This window comes from Polypterus senegalus, chromosome 13 (assembly GCF_016835505.1).
Source record: "Polypterus senegalus isolate Bchr_013 chromosome 13, ASM1683550v1, whole genome shotgun sequence".
NCBI lineage: Eukaryota > Metazoa > Chordata > Cladistia > Polypteriformes > Polypteridae > Polypterus > Polypterus senegalus.
In genome coordinates, this window is record NC_053166.1 from 123,498,650 (window position 1) to 123,520,261 (window position 21,612).

At 42.3% G+C, this 21,612-nt stretch overlaps 1 protein-coding gene across 1 annotated transcript; it reads left to right on the forward strand.

Annotated features, from left to right (window-relative positions):
• The first annotated feature begins 639 nt into the window (after positions 1-639).
• On the forward strand, positions 640-2,772 carry LOC120543398 (phosphoglycolate phosphatase). Its single transcript, XM_039776481.1, has 2 exons — positions 640-1,314; positions 2,033-2,772. Exons 1-2 carry the CDS (start codon positions 720-722, stop codon positions 2,356-2,358), a joined length of 921 nt encoding a protein of 306 aa, XP_039632415.1. The 5' UTR covers positions 640-719; the 3' UTR covers positions 2,359-2,772.
• The last annotated feature ends 18,840 nt before the right edge of the window (positions 2,773-21,612 follow it).

A 21,612-nucleotide genomic window follows, 5' to 3' on the forward strand; every position in this document is an offset into this window, starting at 1 on the left:
ATTCAGAAAAGGCATTTAACTTGCCCTGACATTCTAACCCTTTTTTCAGTCCAGGTGTTCAGGACGATTTACATTTGTATCACAAGCAATGTTATTTGTTCAGGGTTTTCTAGTAGTATTTGTATTGTATTTAGGTTTATTGTCTCTTATGATAATTTAAAGCTGTGTGTTTTATTATTTTGTATCCACTGTTGTGATTTGATCATTTTTCTTCTTTTTCCCTGCTTTTCGTTTTGGATTTTATATAAATGAAATTTATTATTATTATTATAGTGTTCTTAATCTTGCCTACACATTACTGCCATATTGCTCGTAATCGCATGCTGGTCTGATTTTTGAAAGGCACTAAATACGGTGTGGGTCAGATGTCTTTACCAGACGAAAATAATGTTCACCTCTACACTCTATATATGTTACAATATGAAGTACTTCACTAACGGAAAAACGTTAACTTCATTATTTAAGAATTTTAGACTATCAATTTAACAGCAAATTGTGCAACCCTACTGAACGACATAGCGACCTGAAGTCTTTGACACTTCAAGTTCGTTCGTTGCGCTGTCGTTTGAAAGTGTCTTAACAGAAGAGTCGCGGCGCTACTACGTGTGGCTCCCCGATGACGTCATACAGCGTAGTCCCCGCCTCTGCCGGCCGGCGAGTGCACAGAGGATCTCAATTGACATTTCGTGATCCTGCTTGTCCGCCGTAGGTAGGGTATAATGGCTGTCTCCAGATGCCAGCGGCTCAGCGGAGCCCTGGTCCAGGAACTATTGGCCACAGTAGACACTGTTCTATTTGACTGCGATGGAGTGATATGGCGGGGAGACCAGGTCATTCCTGGGGCCCCCGAGGTCATAAACGCGCTTAAGAGCCACGACAAGCGTGTTTTCTTCGTGACCAACAACAGCACGAAGACCCGAGCGATGTATGCGGAGAAGCTGGGCCGCTTGGGCTTCCAGGCCAGCGAGGAAGAGGTGTTCGGTACAGCTTACTGCTCAGCTGTTTATCTAAAACGAACGGCAAAACTGGATGGCAAAGTGTACCTGATCGGTGGGAATGCTTTGAGCCAGGAGCTCCAGCGCGTGGGGATTCCGCATTTGGGTAGTGGACCCGACCCTGTCACCGGCTCGCAAAACGACTGGGCAAACGTGCCGCTTGACCCCGACGTTAAGGCCGTGCTAGTGGGTTTTGACGAGCATTTCAGCTACATGAAATTGGCCAGGGCACTACGTTATCTGGACGACCCCCGGTGCCTCTTCATCGGCACCAATACTGATACGCGACTGCCTCTGGAAGGGGGGCGAGCAGTACCAGGTAATTAAAGGGTGGTGTCCTCTGTTTTAGATCTTTTCGAATGGGGAAGTTATGCATTGTGTTAATAGGATGTGCTGAGTCATGCCATGTGTGTAGATAAGGAGGGCTTTATTTGGAAGTTTAACTGTCATGACGAAGGTGACACTATAAAATGACAGCCTGAATGTGAGCCTTAGTGGCTAAATCACTGAACTTGAAACCGGCGTGGTTGGGGATAGAAGGGAATCTTAGATTCAGGAATACTCTGGGACACTAAGTGAGCCGCTTTACCAGCAATAGTACTATGGATCTGCACTGTACATGCTATATAAAATATTTAGTTAAAATAAGGGATCAGAGTCATACCATTTACATTGGGCATCACTTAAGGCAAAATGTAACCCATTATTCAAAGATGAATGACAGCGCTTGTGCAGTATAGTGTCGTATGGTGTCATTTTAGAAGCTGCTTTTGTATTTCTGTCACCTGATGGTATGGTTGTGTATGTTGTTCTTTTGTTTGCAAGTTGAGCCCTTCTGGTGCCAAATAATAGGAAGGACTTTGTACATAAAATGGTGGAGTAGAATGGAGTGAGGAAGTCTTGTTTGGATGCTGTTAGTATATCCGTATTTGCTGACTGTCCTCTTTCTCAAAAGCTAAAACCAGGATTTAGTGCTTAGGAATTCTGTTGTTCATATATTGATCTATTTTCCATTCACTGTGTTTTTTTCTCCACAGGAACGGGTTGCTTAGTTCGGGCTGTAGAGACTGTTGCTCACCGTAAGGCTCAGATCATTGGGAAGCCAAACCACTTCATGTTTGATTGCTTGGCCAGTGAGTATGGCATTCAGCCATCTAGAACACTGATGGTGGGTGACCGTTTAGATACAGACATACTGTTGGGTTCTAACTGTGGTGTGAAGACCCTGCTAACACTTACCGGAGTTTCACGGCTGGAGGAGGCACTCGAGCATCTGGAGAGTGGCAGCGAGGCCCGGTTGCGCTTAGTTCCTGATTATTACGTGGACACCATTGGAGATCTGCTTCCTGCTTTGCAAGGTTAAATCTGAACATTAAGTTATTGTCCCAGGACTAAGAACAAGAACCTATTTCTTCCCAACTCCTTGTTCGCTCTGCGAATTCAAGTGATCATTACCTCTGGGCATAGTGCCTCTCATTCTAGGTCCTGGCAGAAATGTGAACATTGCACTGCTTTTTTCCCTGGGGCTTGGCCAAATTTTCTTACATTCGGATTTGTTTAATTTCATAATGGTAAAACATGTCCATTTTGAGATCTGAAGGCTTAACCTGTTATGCAAGATTGTTTATATTAAATAGAACTCGGCCACCTTGAAGGGAGGCTGAGTGTTTGCAGTTGTACCCCTAAGCAGAGTATGGTCTTGAAGAAACTGTTTTCATCAGTAGATGCTTATAATGAGTGTGTAAGACTATTTAAATAAAATTAACCTTTCTGCCCACACTTTTTTTTTTTGTAGCAAACAGACCCCAAGCCTGTTAGCAACTTGAGCTTGACCAGTGGCGGTCTGCAACGAAATGAACAATCACGTACAGATAAGTGCATGCTGTCCATGTCATTCTAGAGTCTTCACTATGCCACTAAGGAAATGAACAGACAACTGTGGGGCGGACACCACTCTAATATGCCTGCTCAGTAACAAAGGTGAGAGGTACTGGGTAGAAATGTGCTGAATGTTTGTGGCCAAAGTACCTTCTTTCTTTATTTTTAAAGTAAGTGGATGGGAGTGAGCTGAATTAAAGGAAATATCTGCATGATATGCTGCACAGATGAAGGATCGGAAGGAAAATTTGGGAGGTGGTGTGTAACTGCTCACTAGATGCATTCTGCATGTGTACACTTGGTGTTTTTCTTCTTCGTCTTAAGTGGTGATTTACCGTTGGGCTCTTAAACCATGCTAAAAAGAAACCATATCTTTGAAATGCATTCACTGAAAATACCTGTGTGATTTAGAGGGGTTGCTGATGTCTGCTCAGTCTGCCATCTTCACTTAGAGGATCCTGTTTCAAAGCACACAAGGAATGAAAGGAGTAGATTTCCCCTTCTTGGTAAGGTGGACAGTGGAGGTTTTATTGCGGAGACCAGGTGAGGTGGAGGTGGCCACTCAGATACTGCTGAACTAAAAGGTGAGACAAGTCATTCGACTGGGAGCATCACACCACTTGATATTAACCTTTGTAATTTGGTTTTAGGATGAGTGATGCAAAATGACCTTATATTTGTAAGATGAAAATAAACAAATATATTGGGCTGGGTTGTGATGATGCGGGTTCGGCTCCACGCTCCCATTGCTGTTTGGAAGTACTTGAACCCAACACCGTCGATAATGTTATCGAGTGAGCTAGTCAGTGAAGGCAACAAGTAAGCAAGAGGATGGTAAAAAAAAAAAAAGTGCAACAGTGCTTTTATTAAAACAGTCAACAAAAGCAGTGTTCAAATAAAGTGCAGTGCTTTCATAAAGTCTTCATTAAATAAATAATCCAATAAAAAAAACATGTGGAGGTTTAAAATCAATAAATAGAAAAATCCTCTAAAAACAACGAGGTAAAATAGTACAGGAAGTAATATGTTAAAACCAAAAGCCCGGTATCTTCTGCTTCCATGGCGGCTCCCCTGCTACACTCATCTGGTCTGCTCTACAGGAGAGTCGCCTACCTGCAGGATCAGCTGCCCTTCAATCAGGTCCGTAGCCCTTGACCCTTGGCCGTCAGGCTCCCAACCGGACCAAGACTTGGGTTATTTCCCAGCGGCCAAGGCGCTCACGCTGGGACTACACCAGCCCAAAGTCTTCTCGACTCCCACTCCTTCTACGGTCAAGTCGATTCCACTGGTCACTCCAGCTACTTAGTCACTCAGCTGGAGCGACCGCTTTCTCAGCCCCACTGAGTGTCGGCCAAACTCTCCCCTCGTGGGCTCGCCTCCCAGCTGCCTGCTTTCTCCCTCGCTCGCTCTTCCATACCGGCACTCTCTCTCTTACTTCCTGCTTTCTTCAGCTACCTCCGTCTCTTTCTCTTTCCGTTTTCTGATCTTTCCTTTCTTTTTTGTTTCTGATCTTCTTTCTCCAAACCGACTCGCGCTTCTTATAATGCGAGGGGCCATAGCAGCTGTAGCATATTAGCCACGGGAGCAATCACGGATGTGGGCAGTTCCTGACCTGTGCACGCGGCGGGAAACGCCCACACTGCAGATTGCACCGTGGCTTGCTATGGCCCGACGCCCCCTTGCTAAGCCACTGTGAGAGCGGTGATTGTTTCTTTAAAAAACTGGCCATTACTGAGAACGCTGTGGACCCGCTATATCACATGGGTATAAATGTGTCAGCAAGGAAAATAAAAGTTCACCTTGATTGGAGACATCAGTAAGAGGTGGATTGAGTACTGTGAGGAACTCTTAATCCTTCTGGGTATATACTAGTGCCAGAAGCTTTGACTGTGGTGGACCTCATCTCTGTGCGGACATCACTGCAGTGAATAAAAAGCTCCATAGTGACATGGCCGCAGCAAGTGGATGAAGTCTGACCAGAAATGCTGAAATCACTGAATAATATGGGGGTGGTTTGGCTAACATCCTTACTAAATATTGCGTGGAAGATTTAGACAGTGCCTTTGGACTTGCAGGGTAGGTGGGTGGTTCCCCATTTTGAAAAGACCTTGCAATGCCTTTACAGGGGTACTGGAATGGAGATTATGTATGATAGATGAATGAGGATGAGCGATGTGGACTCTGTCCTGATGGTGGAACAGTGGTCTACCTATTTGTTTGATACTTCAGTGGTCATGGGAATTTGCCAACACTGTCCACAAGTGCTTATGACTGTGTATCCCATACAGTCTTGGAAGTCGAGGTGTTTTAAGACTCAATGCTATATGCCCTTAGGCCAGTGAATTGGCAAAGCAAGAAACGTGTTTGCATATTTTCCGAGACTGTTCAAAGGGTATGTGTTGTCTTCTTTCTGGTTTGTGACCAATATGATAATCAAGGTGCAGCCAAGATTTAGAGAGTATCCATCACGTGGACCTAAGGATTGAATCTCAGCTGTTTGCACATAGTGTTGTCTTCTCAGCCTCATCTGAGAGCGATCTGCGATGCACACTGGAACAGTTCACAACTGTGTAATGCAGTTGGGATGACAAGAATCACCTCTAAATCTGGGGTTGTGGCCCTGTACTGGAAAAGAATGCTTTGTTCTGCTCAGGTAATTGTGAGCAGCAGCCCTACATGGAGGAGGTCAAGAGTGTGGGGATGAAGTTGAGCAAAAGATTGACCAATGAATCGGTGCAGCTACCGGAGTGAGTTGGGGTAGCTTGTGCTTGTAGTTACAATGGCTCCCCTTGGGAGGTGAAAAAGGCAAGATCCACTTGGAGAAGACTACAAACCAAACTCAGGAGATATTTTAGCAATTAAATCTCTTGACTCACGGGAGCATTTTGGTATTCCTCAAGAAAAGCTGGAAGAGGTTGTAGGGGATAGGCAGGGAGACTTTGATAGCCTAGTTTAAAGTTCTGCTAGCACACTCCACACTGATAAATGTATAAAGAAAATGATGATATATATAAAATATACACACACACTATATATATTCACTGCTGTAGCTGCAATCCTCTCAGAACCTTGGCTGCACCTTGATATCCTGTAAATCACAAATTGGAGAAGAAGAGAAAAGCACACTCCTTCACTACCGAATAGCTAATGTGTAGTGAATGTATTGGTGCAAGAATGGCTGCCATTGCATCACCCAGGTGGATGCTACACTGTCTTAAGTAAAGCACTTTGAGGAGGTTGGAAAGGTGCTATATAAATGTAACAGTTAATCATAGAGTTTTGGAGTAATTCATTTGTGTCTGGGCAATTTATATTATAACGTATGAATTCAGGCAATTCTTATCATGACAATTGATGGAGGCATGTGGCCTAGTAGTAAAGGCAGCGGGCTGTGGAACTTCAAATTCAGTTCTGGCCAGTGACTCGCTTTGCAACACTGAACATGTAGTTTTCCCTGACTGTGGTGCTGTTGTAAAAGTAATGTAAGCACAATTTGTAGTAGCCTTCTACTTCAAAATGTCTAGAAAGGTGATCTAAAAATAAAGAACATTTGCTTAGACTTTTTATAGGCACTGTAATAATGAAGGTGAAGAATGCAGTCCAGAGCTAGCTTGCTAACGTTATGATTTTTGCCTTTTTATTTATCAAATATCCAGTTGCACACCTTGACTCTTTTCAGGAATATTCCTAGCAGGAGACTGATGAGTATCTCCTCGTCCTTTTTTCTTAATCTGCTTATCCAGTTTATGGCTGTGAGGAGCATCAGGGGCAACTCTGGTCAGAGCACTGGACCATTTCAGGCCACACTCGCTCATTGTGTTTAATACGCATCTTTCATAAAATCAAATGGAATCTAATTTAATTATTTAATGTTTGTTTCAGCAAACCAGGTCAGCAAGATTACTTACTGCTGTAAATTCTTGTATGATCTTATTTATTTATGATTTTTATTAAAAGATAAGTAGGAAAGGCAATGGTTAGCACCGCTGCCTCACTGCTCCTTGGTTGTCTGTGCGATATTCCCACATTCTCTCTATGTCTACGTAAAGTTTCCCACTAAGTTCTCCAGTTTTCTTCCCAGCTGTAAAATATGTCTCTCTATTATAAAAAAAAAAAAACACTTGGGATGAGACGTGACCTTTTGAAGAGAGACTGAGACAGAGAGACACTTTCACGTCCCGCGAGACAGCCTTTGTAAGCAAGTCCCGTGATACACATGCAGGGCAGGTTAGAGGTAATGGAAGTAGGAAAATTCAAAAGTAAAGATCACATTAGCGCAAACAAATGGAAAATAATACTCTGAAATAACGGAACAGCGAAAAGAGATCGACTAGTGTTTGAGGATGTCTGGGGGAGAAGAGAGACGAGGCAGTGACTTTAAAACGTTTGAGGTGCTGGACAGGAGCAGCAGCTGATCGAGCAAAGAGGAGGTAAAAAACACAACTGTTATTTGATTCCCATTGTATCACCGTTAAAGAGGGGTTTCAGAGGAGCGACCGCATCTCCTTGGGGTGCGTTCAGCCCCCCTCTTCACAACGGTGTGTAGCGGTTGGTGAGCGAAGTGAGCAGGGGGCGAAGACCCCTAGTAAAGCATTTCATCAAAATTATTTTAGACAGGCCTTTCATCTCAAACTGAGTAAAGCAAAAGTCCCAGTAGACAAAGGGTTAATTTAAACAAGGAATTCGGTTTTAGACATTATTCAGTTTCTAGGTACTGGATTGGCTGGAAGCAAAATCCTGCATCCCTCCAAGTCTGAACACATTCACTTTATTTGGGGTGCATTGCATGACATTTTTATTTTTAGATTTCCCTCACTTTGCATTAAGATTTGATTAACCTTTGATTTGCCAAACGTTAGCATTGGTATTTAAAGCAAAGTCTTGCAAGACTTGCTCTTACTCTGTGTCTTGATGAACTGAACATTGAATTGTGAATTTTCATGTCATTTTCTAACTTGCTTAATCCAGACCAGGGTTTTGCCTGGGGGCTGGAGTCCATCCCAGTTAGCACAGGGCACCAGTCCATCGCACATGTCACCATTTAGTGACACCAGTGCAACTAACAGGCATGTGTTTGGACAGTGGGAGGAAACCCACGCAGACACAGGGAGAACTACGCACACTCCACCCAGGGAGGACCTGGGCACGAACTCTGGGCTCTGTACAACAACAGCCATGTATTTCACGTATAGTCCAGAATCACACTAGGAATACCACGATGGGCTTTAACAGGCCCTGTTTTTTGACGGTCCCCCAACCTTGAATCCCTAAGAAGACAACAAAAGAGGGAAATTCTCTTTACTGTGAGGCAGCCGTGCTACCAATGCACCATTGTCCTTCCCCATTTCATGAATTCATTTTGAATGTTAATCAATTAACACATTTCTCTGGCTATTTCTTTGCTCCTGTCATCTCCTGTGTGTGTTAGGGATACTTGGTGATGCTGAATTAGCCCTGGATGAGAGTGTGTGAATGATCCCTGTGTTGGACCGGCACTCTCCTTGGGATTTTCTATGGCCTTCTGCCTGGTGTCCCAGTGCTAACGACTGTGAACTGCATTAAACGGGTATTATATGACAGGAAATCATAAGGAAAAACTCCACAAAAAATGTTTACATGTTACTTATCTCATGTAGTTTACAGTGATGGCAGAGAAAGATTTGGAATCTTGTGTTGCAATGCAGAATGTCAATAACAAAGTTTTTAATACAATTGGGGTCTATGGTGACCAATGCTGGGCAACAACAAATTGAATCAAAAAGTTCACGAAAAATGTCACAATACTCATGTCATATAATCCACATGTCAAGTCATCCAGTTGTGTGCTCGCAATGCCCCAAAACCTATTTGTTTCTGTGAAAATATTATTAAAAAGGCCACTTCTGGAAAAGTGAAACGTGCTCTCATGTGCCCAAACATTTGAACTGAAGACCCTCCACCCCACCTCATCCATTGGTCAAGAGGCCAGCTCTCTGCCTAACATTACACATGGACTGAGAGACTTGACACGACTAAAGGTTAAAAGAGTGAATGAAAATATTATCAGAAATGGAATACACTTTGTATTTGTGCACATCTGAAAAAGCTTCATGAATCAGAAGGCCGCTTCACATGTAGAGGGTTTCACAGACTGCCACTAAATAAACCCGAGGGGCTCCATTTCTGGTTCACAGCTATGAATATCAATGTAACGACTGGAGGCCAGTCTGCAGTTTAAATGCTTGGGCGCTATTAAAACAATTAAGTGCCCGTGTATCTGTGCGTCTATCTAGTTGCTGTGGGTTTGTTATTCCAGTGGATGGTTGTAATAATAAAGTGCATTCCATTTTTTGTTCCAACACATGGCGCATCACAAACATTAACATTGCTTTTACAAACCCTATAACAAATGGCATACAACAGAGACATTGGCATTGTATTATGTTGTTCCAACAGATGGCACATCACAAACATTAACACTGCTTTTATGAATCCAATACGTAATACAGACATACAGTATGCATTGTATTTTTTTATTCCAGCAGATAGAGCGTCTCAAACATATGTACCAATGCATTTATTTTATTTATTTTTATTTTTATTAATTTTATTACAATCCATACAAAGCAATCAAGTTTTTACAAAAAGAAAAATTGAGTTAAGAACAGATTGATCCCCACCCCTAAGAAAGAGAGAGAGCAGGCCAAACAGCGTAAAATTTAAGGCTTGTAAAAAATACCTAAATTAATAAATTCTCTGTGCTTTATAAACTTTTTTTAAAATATTACTGATTAGATCCTGCCATGTTTTGAAAAAAGTCTGCACAGATCCTCTAACTGAGTATTTGATTTTTTCCAATTTTAAATAATATAACACATCAGTTTCCCACTGACTTAAAAGAGGAGAGTTTGGGTTCTTCCAGTTTATCAGAATAAGTCTGCGTGCCAACAGTGTAGTGAATGCAATCACAATTTGTTTGTCTTTCTCCACTTTAAGACCCTCTGGAAGAACCCCAAACACAGCTGTTAATGGGTTAGGAGGGATTGTGAGTCCAAGGCTGTCTGAGAGGTAAGTAAAAATTTTTGTCCAGAATAATGTTAATTTGGAGCAGGCCCAGAACATGTGACCTAGTGAGGCTGGCTTGATTGCAACGTTTGCAGGTTGGATCATGTCCTGGAAACATTTTGGAGAGTTTTAGTCGAGACAGATGTGCTCGATATATAATTTTGAGTTGTATAGTTGTATGCTTTGCGTATGGAGCTCGAGTGAATTCTCTGCATTGCTACTTTCCACTCCTTTTCTGATATATTAATTGAGAGGTCATTTTCCCAGAGATCTTTGAAAGGAAGGGATTGTAAAATGATTTTATATATTGTAGAGATGGAGTCTAATTCCTTGAGATTGAGCAGTATTTTTACCAGCATGGATGAGGGTGCAAGATGAGGAAAATCTGGAAGGTTCTTTTTAACAAAGTTCCTGATTTGAAGATAGTGAAAGAAATGTGTAGCTGGAATGTTAAATTGGAATGTAATTGTTCATTGTACCAATGCATTTAATCACTACAAATCTTTGTGAAGTCCTGTCTGTTGAAATGACAAGCACAATGCATTTCATTACTGCCTGCTTTACAAAATATATTCCAATAGATGGTGCACTGCAAGCATCATTACTGGGGTCTATGCTTATCACTTAGATTTCAATACATTTTAGACGGGTAGTATAGAAAATTTAACAATATTTTAATAAAAAAGTATGTATCTGGGATGTCAAGAGCATTTGACTACAACAACAACATTTACTTATATCACGCATTTTCATATAAATGATGTAGCTCAAAGTGCTTTACAGGATGAAGAAAGAGAAAAAAGACAACATATAAAAAATAAAATTAACATAGAATAAAAGTAAGGTCCGATGGCCAGGGAGGACAGAAAAAAAAAAATCTGAAGGGGTTCCGAGGCCACGAGACCACCCAGCCCCGTCTAGGCATTCTACCTAACATAAATGACTAGATGACTTGATGATGATCTAGATGACAAGATGAATGTGTCCGACAGTAGCATTCACACAAATGGGGAGTTGATTTCTCTCGCTGTATTTCACTTTCACCAAACAACAAATCTTTTAATTCTCTTGGGAAGAAACACTACTTTTTTTTTTCCCTGATGGCAACACAAATTAAATGATCTACAAGTCTCCGACTTAAAGTTTAAATCTGAACAATATATTCGATCTCTTTTCACTGTTCCGTTATTTCACCGAGTAATAATTTCCATTTGTTTTCACTAATGTGATCTTTTTTTTTTGATATTTCGAATTTTCACACTTCGCTTATCTCTAACCTGCTCTGCATGTGTACCGCACCAACGTTTTTGAATTCTTTACTGCGTTCTACTTTGTCATCTACTCTTTGTCTTTTATTTCCAGCTCCGGGTGTGGTTAAATCTCTTAAATCTAAAGATTCATCTCGCGGAATGTGAAAGTGTCTGTCTGGAAAAGTCACGTCTCATCTCCTTCCAACTTTCTAATTTTTTTTTTATAATAGAGAGATTGTTCACGAGGAGGTGCTGTTAAAGACTGAATGAATCGGCAGAATTCCTTGGCAATTTCTAACATCTTTCCAGTGCCTCCCAAAATTCCTGAAACTCATCAAAAAACTCTTCACAGCGTTAATCCGTTTAACACCTTTGACTCCAAACTGTATTGTGGTCCTGCAGATCAGAGTCGATGTCCTCTGTTTCCGACAGATTGTACTGCAGGTTTGGGTGATGTGAGTTAGCGTAATCCGTGATGGATTGATGTCTCCTCTGTGCCGGGATCGCCTCTGCACACAACTTGTTAGTGGAATTAGAGGGGTTAGAAAATGACAATTTCTTCATTAATTCTTGTACTCCGCTGTCGTGGTGTAGTTGGTCTAAATGGCTCCATGACAGAAGTTCACACATCTGGTGTCTATGAAATCTGACACCTTGGAAAGGCTTAAATTTAACAAGACGACCTCAAAGACCGTCCCAACAGTTTAGCCTTGTCTCTCAGTAGCCGTATATTGTTATTTTTTAATTATTCACTTGGCTGACCCGCCTTTTAAGTTGACCACTTCTTAAGGCAATTCAATGTGTAGATCAATTTGATATTTTATACAAACTCATTAATTTGGTTATATTGCATTTGAGCGGTATTACTTTAATACTCGTAGTTTCTGTTATTTTTGTGATGAAATTTTAACTTTTTTTCTATATTGAGGTCGCCCTTTTGAACCCCCCTGATATTTACTACGCGCTGAGGCATTTGTACTCCATCAACATTAATTATTTCCACAGACATAATTTTGTCTATTTTTCCAACGCATCGCGCACGAAAGCGAGGGAACGATGGGAGCACCAGAACTCTGCTCACATCATGTCGCTTCGTACCGCAAGCTGTAAGTAGTAAGTCTGTGATAAGCAGAATACCGCTACGCTTCCCACTCACGGGACGGAAGGACAATTATATAGTAAGAAAGAAGAAGAAGATATCGCACAGTCTGGAGTAGAAAATCATCTTTTACCTGGAAAAACGAAACTACAAATCCCATCGTGCATTGCAAAATGGACAGGGTGTGTGTGAAACTCCGCGCCTGCGTAGCACTCACGGGACGGAAGGACACCCGACCGCTTTTATATAGAAGGATATTTTAATTAAGAGGTTTTTGTTTGTGGTTCTGTGTAGGTCTTCCTTTGGTCATGCTTGTTTATTGGCACATGTTTCAGCTTTATTGTCATATATGCTCCATACAATGAAAATCGTATTCTGTGAGTCCTCCAGCAATTAACAAGAATACACAACAATAAACAAAAACACTCCGGTGAAAAAGAAATGCAAAAACTAACAGAAATAAGAGTGCATGTACAAATAATTAAATGATCTGAAGGGTCTGTGGTCTCAAGATGGCCTCCCATCCTCCAGACGCGCGCTAACGTTCAGTGCTTAGGGGACGGGTTTTATTTGCAATGATAAAACTGTCGTTTAGCCTTGATGTTCTTGCCACTCTGCTCTTATAGCGTCTTCTTGATGGGTGGTATGAACAATACATGTTGTGGGTGGGCTATGTCCTTAATAATGTTGAGAACTCTGGCGTTATAGATGATCACCAGTGCAGGGAGCGCTGTTCCTAATGATAATTTGAGCCTTGCGGTCCCATGATGGCGTAGGTGACGATACTCTCAATGGTACATCTTTTGAAGTTGCTGAGGATAGTGCTTGGCATGCCAACCTCCCTCAGGCTTCTCAGATAATACAAACAGTGCCAGGCTTTCCCCACCAGGTCTATGATGTGTGAGATCCTTGGAGATGTTAATACCAAGAAATGTAGTAGTGTAGTGTAGTGTAGTGGTCACTCTGTCCACCTCAGTCTGTCCAATGTACAGTGGTGGGTGCTGGTCCCTCTCCCTCTGTGTGTCAATAGTCCTCTCTTTCATACTAAAGTAACAAATGTTTATTTAACATGTAGAACTGGCAGACTGGGTTGGTGGTCCCCATTTTTAAAAAAGAGGACAAGAAGAGGTGTTGAAATTACGAAGGGATGACCACCCCTGGAATGCCCGTACTGAAATGGAGATTATGTGCGATAGTTGAGCGTCTGGTTCAGGTGGAGCAATGTGGACTGTGGAGCAGTGGTCCGTATTGGAGAATGGTCATGGGGGTTTGCCAGCCCTATACATGTGCTTGTGACTCCGTATCCCATACTGCCTTGTGGGGAGGTGCTTTACGAGTATGGGCATCCAAGGTCGATGCTGTGTGATTTAATAGCAGGAGATGGGTTTGCATTCTTTCTGAGACTGTTCAAAGTGGGTGGTGGGCTCTGCAAAGGGTGTCTCTTATCTCCTGTCTGCTTCGTGACCAACAAGATAATGACGATGCAGCCAAGGTTTGGAGAGTATTCAGTGTGAGGACCTAAGGACTGCATCCCTGCTATTTTTGCATATGATGTCCTCTTAGCCTCACCAGACTGTGATCTCTGGTGCACACTGGAACAGTTCACGGCTGAGTGTTAATGTAGTTGGGATGAGAAGTAGCACCACCATATCTGGGGTTATGGGACTGTCATCCCACCAAGAGTTGGTTTTTGCCTTGAGTACTAAACTGCTAGGCTTTGGCTGTTTGTGACACTGTAAGACAGTGTGATGTATGGCCGGCTGTTCATCCCGGCCAATACCCCCATGCCGCCAGGTGGAGCCCTCCCTGCAGTATGGAGGTGTCCTAAAGACCAGCAGGGCATTATGGACATTGGAGTCTTTATTCACAGCCCTGCTGGATACCATGGGAGTCGCTGCTGGGAGGCCCAGAGACTATTTGCCTTATGCCCAGGAAGTATGTCATAGTCACATGGACAAAGAGAACGATGTGCTTCCTGGGTGAAGAAAAGAAGAATTTTTTATCTGACCCGGAAGTGTTCCAGGTCACATGGACAGAGAGGGTGAAACGCTTCTGGGTCGAGGAGTATAAAGGACTGTGGGAGATCCCAGACAGACGAGCTGAGTTGGGAGGCAGGGTGGCTAAGCGTCTGGGAGTTTGGAGGATTGGTTTATTGTGTATTTCTTTATTGAGTATTGTGGAGAGGAGCATGCTTTGTGCACTTTATTATTATAATAAATCCTATAATTGGACTTTTATCTGGTGTCTGATGTGGTGTCTGAGGGTGCGAGGAAACCCTAATCTGTCACAACAGGAAATCCTAAATGTGATGCATGGGAGGGTTGGGAGTTGTTATGAGTGTTGTCAGTTGTGTTGAACTGCCTTTCTACTGCGATGTGTGATGCCCCTTCCATGTTCTCTGAGTATCTATGGACACGCAGCTTACAGTTGGCATAGAGATTAGTCTGTGATGTCAGCTTCAGGTTGGCTTCCTGCATTAATAATAATAATACATTTTATTTATACAAGGCGCCTTTCTGAGAACTCAAGGACACCGAACAAACCATGAATAAATAAATAAAAGACACATTATAAGCAATTTAAAACATCAGAAAATATAAAATAAAATTAAAACCAAACTACTGTAATTTCTGTAATCAGAAAGAAAAAGCCATTTTAAACAGTTGCGTTTTAAGTTTACATTTGAAGGTTGAAAATGATTTGATATTTCTAATCTCAGTAGGTAATGAATTCCAGAGCTTGGGAGCAGAACGGCTGAATGCTCCGCTCCCCATGGAGGTTAGATGGACGAGAGGGATGGCCAGATGGATGGAGGAAGAGGATCTAAGGTTACGGGAGGGAATGGCAACATGAAGAAGGTCAGACAGATATGGAGGGGCGAGGTTATGAATGGCCTTAAATGTTAATAGCAGAATTTTAAAACCAATTCGAAACTTAATCGGGAGCCAATGAAGCTGCTGCAAGACCGGAGTAATATGATGAATAGATTTGGTTCGAGTAATGATGCGAGCTGCAGAAGTTTGGGCTAGCTGAAGCTTATGGAGAGATTTATTAGAGAGACCAAAGAGGGGTGAATTGCAATAGTCCAGACGAGATGTAACAAGACTGTGAACAAGAATGGCAGTGGTATGGGGAGTGAGGGAGGGGGCAGATGCAATTAACATTACGTAGGTGGAAGTAAGCAGACCGGGTGATGTTATTAATGTGAGACTGGAAAGATAAAGTGCTATCAAGGATGACACCCAGACTTTTGACCTGAGGTGACAGGGAAACAACGGAGTTATCAATAAGAAGAGAAAGATTATTGGCTTTGGATAAGGATGATTTTAAGCCAATGAGAAGAAGCTCAGTTTTGTCACTGTTTAATTTAAGAAAATCCAAAGAAAACCAGAATTTAATTTCAGCAATGCAGTCAACAAGCAAAGATGGTGGAAAGGAAGAGGTGGGTTTACTAGCAAAGTAGAGCTGGGTGTCATCAGCATAACAGTGAAAATTATTTTACAAAAAATACAAAAAATTTGCCAAGGGGAAGAAGGTAAATAATAAAAAGAAGAGGCCCCAGGACAGAGCTGAATGAAATGAGTGAGGCCTGAAAGGTAGGATCTAAAGCAATCAAGTGGAGTGTGGGTAATGCCAATCGAAGATAATCTAGTAAGGAGAGTGGTAAAATGACAAATAGTATCAAAGGCCGCACTCAGATCAAGGACGATGAGAATAGTAATAAGACCGGAGTCAGCAGCCATAAGAAGATCATTGGTAATTTTAACAAGTGCTGTTTCTGTACTGTGAAGGGGGCGAAAACCAGACTGGAACTTACAGATTAATGTGAGAGAGGTGGGAATGAAGATGGATAGCTACTGTTTTTCAAAAAATTTGGAGATAAAAGGCAAATTAGAAATAGGACGAAAATTATTGAAGTTAGTAGGGTCAGCACCAGGTTTTTTTCAGTATTTGGGGTTATTGCAGCAGTTTTAAAAGATGGAGGAATAATACCAGTAGTAAGAGAAGAGTGAATTATGGCAGAAATGAGAGGGACCAAAGAAGGGAGGCAGGCTTTAACCAGAACTGTAGGGAGGGGGTCCAGCTGACAAGTGGATGACTTAGATTTGCAGATGAGATCTGAGATTTCTGAGGGAGTGGGAAGCTGGAAAGAAGAAAAAGAGTGAATAGGCGAGTGTAGTTCAGAAGAGATACAGAGAGAATCTGGGCCAAGGCACTGATGTATCATCTGGATTTTCTCATTAGAAAAGGACATAAGAGAATTACAGAATCACATTGGCAGATATTAACTTGCTGTACTCCATCCATTAATTTTCTAACTGGTTATAGTAGTAAATTATCGAAATGCAGTACGTCAGAAGTAAATTATAGAACATTGGCGTGATTTTGAGTCAAACGATCTCTTCGCTAGAATGCCAAGTCCACTTCTGCGAAGGTCATTTTAGTATTTCGCCCGTTCTCCGTCTCAAAATTAAGAATGCTGATGTCGCCCGTTTTAATTTGATGTCGGCACTCTCGATTTTGAAATGTGTAGAATTGTTCTCATCAACGCGTGGCGACACTAAGCACAGGTTCCTAGGGTCCGAGAAGTTGTTGCTTAGTCTGCGCCTCCACACTCGTGCGGGTTTCTCTTCCCCGTTTAGTTAGCCTCCCTGATGCCCCCACCCGCGGTTGCCCATTGTTCATTGTCCACCTGGCCACGTGTGCGGGTGACGTGTGCGCCTCCCCTCATCTCAGGTGAGCCCCTGTCTCCTCGACGCCCGCATTTTCGCCTCCTTCGCGCAGGAGGCAGCTAACGAGGAGCGGAGCGGGATGGAGCGGCAGGGGAGCTGCACGAAGTCGTGCGGGACGGTGAGACGCTGTAGGGTTTCAAGTTACTGGGGAGTTACGGGGTGTTCATTAATTTTGCTTGTGCGTTGAACGAGGAGTACTGTTGAGGATTCGAGTTGTGTCCTAACTCGCTCAATGGAAACTCTTCTGCACATCATTACAGGAAAAGAGGCCGCCGAGTCTGTCCGCGCATCGGACACTCTGGGCATCGCTGGCTGCCACCCTGGCCGTCATCTGCATTGCACTGGCTGTCCTGGCGGCTCTAGGGATTCGTTCGAACATCAAGCAGGTAAGCATTCAATTTAAGAAAGTCAGCCCGATGGCCTAGTGGCAAAGTCTACATTTGTGGGGATAATTCAAGTGTGCAGAGGACAACAACCTTGTGTGGCTTTGGCTTCATCACAAGCCAGGACACTTTACAGAGCAAATACATACACATGCTGACATTCGGGACTCATTTTAGTATGAGATTAACTCCGATTTCTTGTGCTGCAGTTATGAGTATTTTCAATGAGTCTGCAGTCACAAATCTCAATTTGTGTTTTCCTTTAGTCTCCTTTGCAGGTTGTTCGAATAACATTTCAAGACCAGCATGGATCTGGAGTCAACCAGTCCGCCCTCCTGGAAAAGCATGGAGATTTGCTTACCTACCATGTCACGTCGCACTCAAACCATACAACAGTAGTGCTCTTTGACTTGCACAATGTGAGTATTGACTTTGTTTGGCTTGGCTCAATGCTTTTAGGTTTTGTTGTGGGATGGACTTGTCCTCACATCTTTCATTTCAGCTGGCTTTCATAGGACGCTGCCCAGTGTTCAGGCTTAATGACTAAAAGTGGGACCCGATAAAAGTCAAATTTCTCTTTTTTTCTGGAAATTGGTCCCTGGCGTGAGTGGCCACTCCGCCATAGCATTTATTACAGCTTAAGTTAGTGTCTGCTGCTGCTGCTTAACAACACACTGCCACCTTTTCATTTGCCTCAGAAATCCTAAATTAACCTAAACCACACTGCAAATTCAAACCTTCAGTGGGTAGCCATAAACTGCTGCATCCTCACAGGCATAGAGTACGGAGTTCAGATCTTACTTATCACGGGTCTTACTGCCACATCCCAAAGCCGTTCAGGTTCGGTTAACTGGAAACCCAAGGTCAGTCCGCTATGCGTGATTGAGGGTGTGTGTCCTCTAGTGGATTAGCACCATGGCCTGTTTCCATTTTGCACTCATTTTTGTCTATGAAGACAGCCCTGAAAAGAGCAAACGGGTTAGCAAACAATTAAAGGTCTATGGATGAATGTACATTTTTTTTCTTGCTTTACTCAATACCAAGTGCTTCTTGTTCCCTATTTTTTAATTTTTTTTTTTTAGAAACTGTTGTGTTACAAACCTGGACATCGGGAAACATGTTTTCTTCGAAAAATTGAAGCGTCCAACTTGGAAAGTGTGCAGAACATCCTGAGTCCTTCGCAACATACGGTAAGCTGGCTAGGCCACCTCTAACTGAACCGAGTGAATGATTGCTGCGTTCAGCGAGACGTGTGGTGCTTCTCTGAGCCCTGCCCCTGAATGCAGACTGACCATTTCTAGAAGGTACGCAGCAGACCTCTGGCCCACTTTCAGCATCGGAACTGCAGAATGGACAGAAGGTAATTACAGGAACACAAAATTCTATTACTGGATGGCTTTTGTAGCCATCAGGGCCAGACAAAGGGTCTCTGTTGGAACATTTCAGTGAGATTGATGTATTTGTGTAGTACTGCTAATGGGGACTCCAATTTCAGCAGAATAGGGGGTTTGTTTTCCACTCTGTGTACTGGGAGCAGGCACAATGCTGGCAAGTAGCTCTACCACTTTGCTAGTGCCACCAGCTCATCAGGTTTCACTCCTAAACATTCCACAGGGCCTCAAAAACAAGATTCCTTAGCCCCCGGTTTAAAATACTGCATGGTTACAGCTAAGGTCATGGATTAATAATGGATGTATGGCATCCCTGAGGACTTTTGTGTTAGTCCAGCAGCCGTTAATGATTATCCAGTTCAGCCATCGAGAGTCGCTTTATTTACCTTTCTTGGCATGTACAGTAGCTCACTCCTCTGTCTCCCCCAGGTGGATCACTTCTGGCTGCAAATCAACCAGACCAGATATGTCACAGAGTTTCTGGGCATCCAGGGAAAAGCTCATGTTGACCCCCTAACATTGCCAAAGGCATTTCAAACTCTCTGTGAGCACCTGCCCATCTTTTTGACAAGGAAAATGGATGGTGAGTATAGCTACAGTGAATCAGGTTAGGCTTTGACTTGACGCTCACGTTGTCCCTACGCCTGCTGTGACCCCCATCTAGAGTTGGTAGTAACACTTAAAAAAAGGGGGGCATTACAGAGTTGGATTAGTTTTTAAAGCAATGAGCAACGTCATGTAGTACTTATTTTGTTGAAGCAAAATTTCCTGCTTTACTTAAAAAACAAAAAAGCAGTGTTAATAAATTAGTTTTTTTTGTCTCTTGGGGGCCATAATGCTGCATTTGCTTGAAGTGATATCACCTGTCAGCAGCACTGTAAGGTAAACGTGACACGACTCAAAGCACCGCATTTAACAGATGGAAGTATTCGCATTATTTTCATTTACAATGAGGAGCTGCACAGTACAATGGGCTCAGGCAGATGCAGGCGCTGAAGAAGGTCATTGAAAAAAGGGCACATTTTTTGATATTTTGGACATTTCAATTAATACTACATTTTCTTACTGCCAGATGTTTTTGGATGCATCTTATATTAAAGTGGCAGTTTGATAATCGAGTTCAGAGAGGGATCACCCACACGCTGCCAGGCACAGGTTTCCAGATGCCGGACCACAAAGGGCCAACTACTGGTCCACCGAAGGAAAAAAAAAAATGACAGTGTCTACTATCTTGAGTTCTCTTTATAATTAAACTACACATTTAAATTATACGCAGCTTATACACCCCTATGCTTTAAAAACAGCATCTATTCTGATGGTCTTATTTCCTATTGTAGCGGGCCACTGATCTCTAAGGTTGTGTCGTTGCAACCCTTGTTGGAATTCTTTTGCGACTTTATCGGCACTGGAGTTGCTTATTTACATGATGGAATGGCAGCTTATGTGTGTCTGATTTATCTTTAGGCAATGTAAAAATGAAACGATTTTTCTTTCTCTCAGCATATAAAGGCACAATTTGTTTTGTTTGCATGTGCCAATTTTATTGGCTCTGGATTTACTAGCAGATGCCGGCCAGTGAAATGTGCTGTTATTCCACACAAAAGACAAAAAAGTAACACAAAGGTAACACACTGTTGGTAACACATTACATTTTATAATAAGTAATTGTATACCATTTTTAGTTACTTTTTCTGAGTTACGTAATTAAGTTGCTTTTAAAAGTAACATTCCCCAACAACATGCCCCAAAAGGCCTGCCTGGATATAACACAGTGCTGCACCTCACAGTGGTCATTTCAAGCTACTGTATAGCCCTTATGGTTTCTGCTTTTCCCCTAAAACAGTTAATCTGGGCCACATTTAAAAGCCCCATCACCCAAATTGGTTAAATTAACTCTCTAGATTTTGACTTTTTCCAGACACCAATGACCAGTTCTTGAAAGGTTTCTAGTTCTTAAAGTTCTCTGGAACATTTTCTTCTGGCCAGTAGGTTGTAATTATTCCCCTCGTCTACTTTTTGTGATAAGCAGCTCCTCTATCTGCAGTCATACAGTGTTGTGCACCTGTTCTATTTCTGATGTCAAATGCTGTCAGACACAACAGAACCCTAGCCACAAGGGTTACGTTACCAAGTAGTGTGGCAGGCGGCAGGGTTTTGGGGACCTTCAAAGCTAGACGATGTTATTCTGGAAGAAATAAGTGGGTAGATCTGGCGTGTTTTGTTGGGATGAATGGCCTGTTCTCGTTCAGACTGTGCTAATGTTCCAAATCAACAGATTCTGCACTCAAAAGCAATTCGGTAAGATGGGCTAGAATTGTAGGTTAAAAAATGTTTATATTTAATGCATCCAATTGTCACGTTGTTATTCATATGAGTTGACCAGTAATTTTCACCACAATATAGCCGAATAGCATTTTGGACAGGAAGCTTCCCACTCTTGTCCTGAGGTGTAATACAATGGCCGATAACAACTGTTACACATACTATGAGAGATTACACCTTTAGATGTATGGCATAAGATTTAAGGACACTGGAGATTTGAATGTGTAGACGGGGTAAGAGACAAAATTAAAGGAGAAATATTTCAAAAGATTCTTGTTATTGACGCAGATGTTTAACGTTAGTAGTAAAGATGGTAAAGTCTGAAAACTATTTTGTATTGCAACCAGAATTCAGGAAAGAACAAACTTGGCTCCTAGGGATGAAAACAAATGTTAGAGGAAAACCAGTTAGGTACGGCAATAAGAAATGTGTAAAGAGTGCTGCTGTTTCACTGAATGCTACTTGTGGTCAGTGTGTCCTTGTGTGCACTGATTTATGGAATAAACACATTTATTAC

Excerpts from the sequence above, each read along its gene's own strand:
- LOC120543398 (XM_039776481.1), top strand. The coding sequence starts at position 720 with ATGGCTGTCTCCAGATGCCAGCGGCTCAGCGGAGCCCTGGTCCAGGAA. Across the intron at positions 1,315-2,032 it reads AGGGGGGCGAGCAGTACCAG|GAACGGGTTGCTTAGTTCGG; the intron begins GTAATTAAAGGG and ends TTTTCTCCACAG.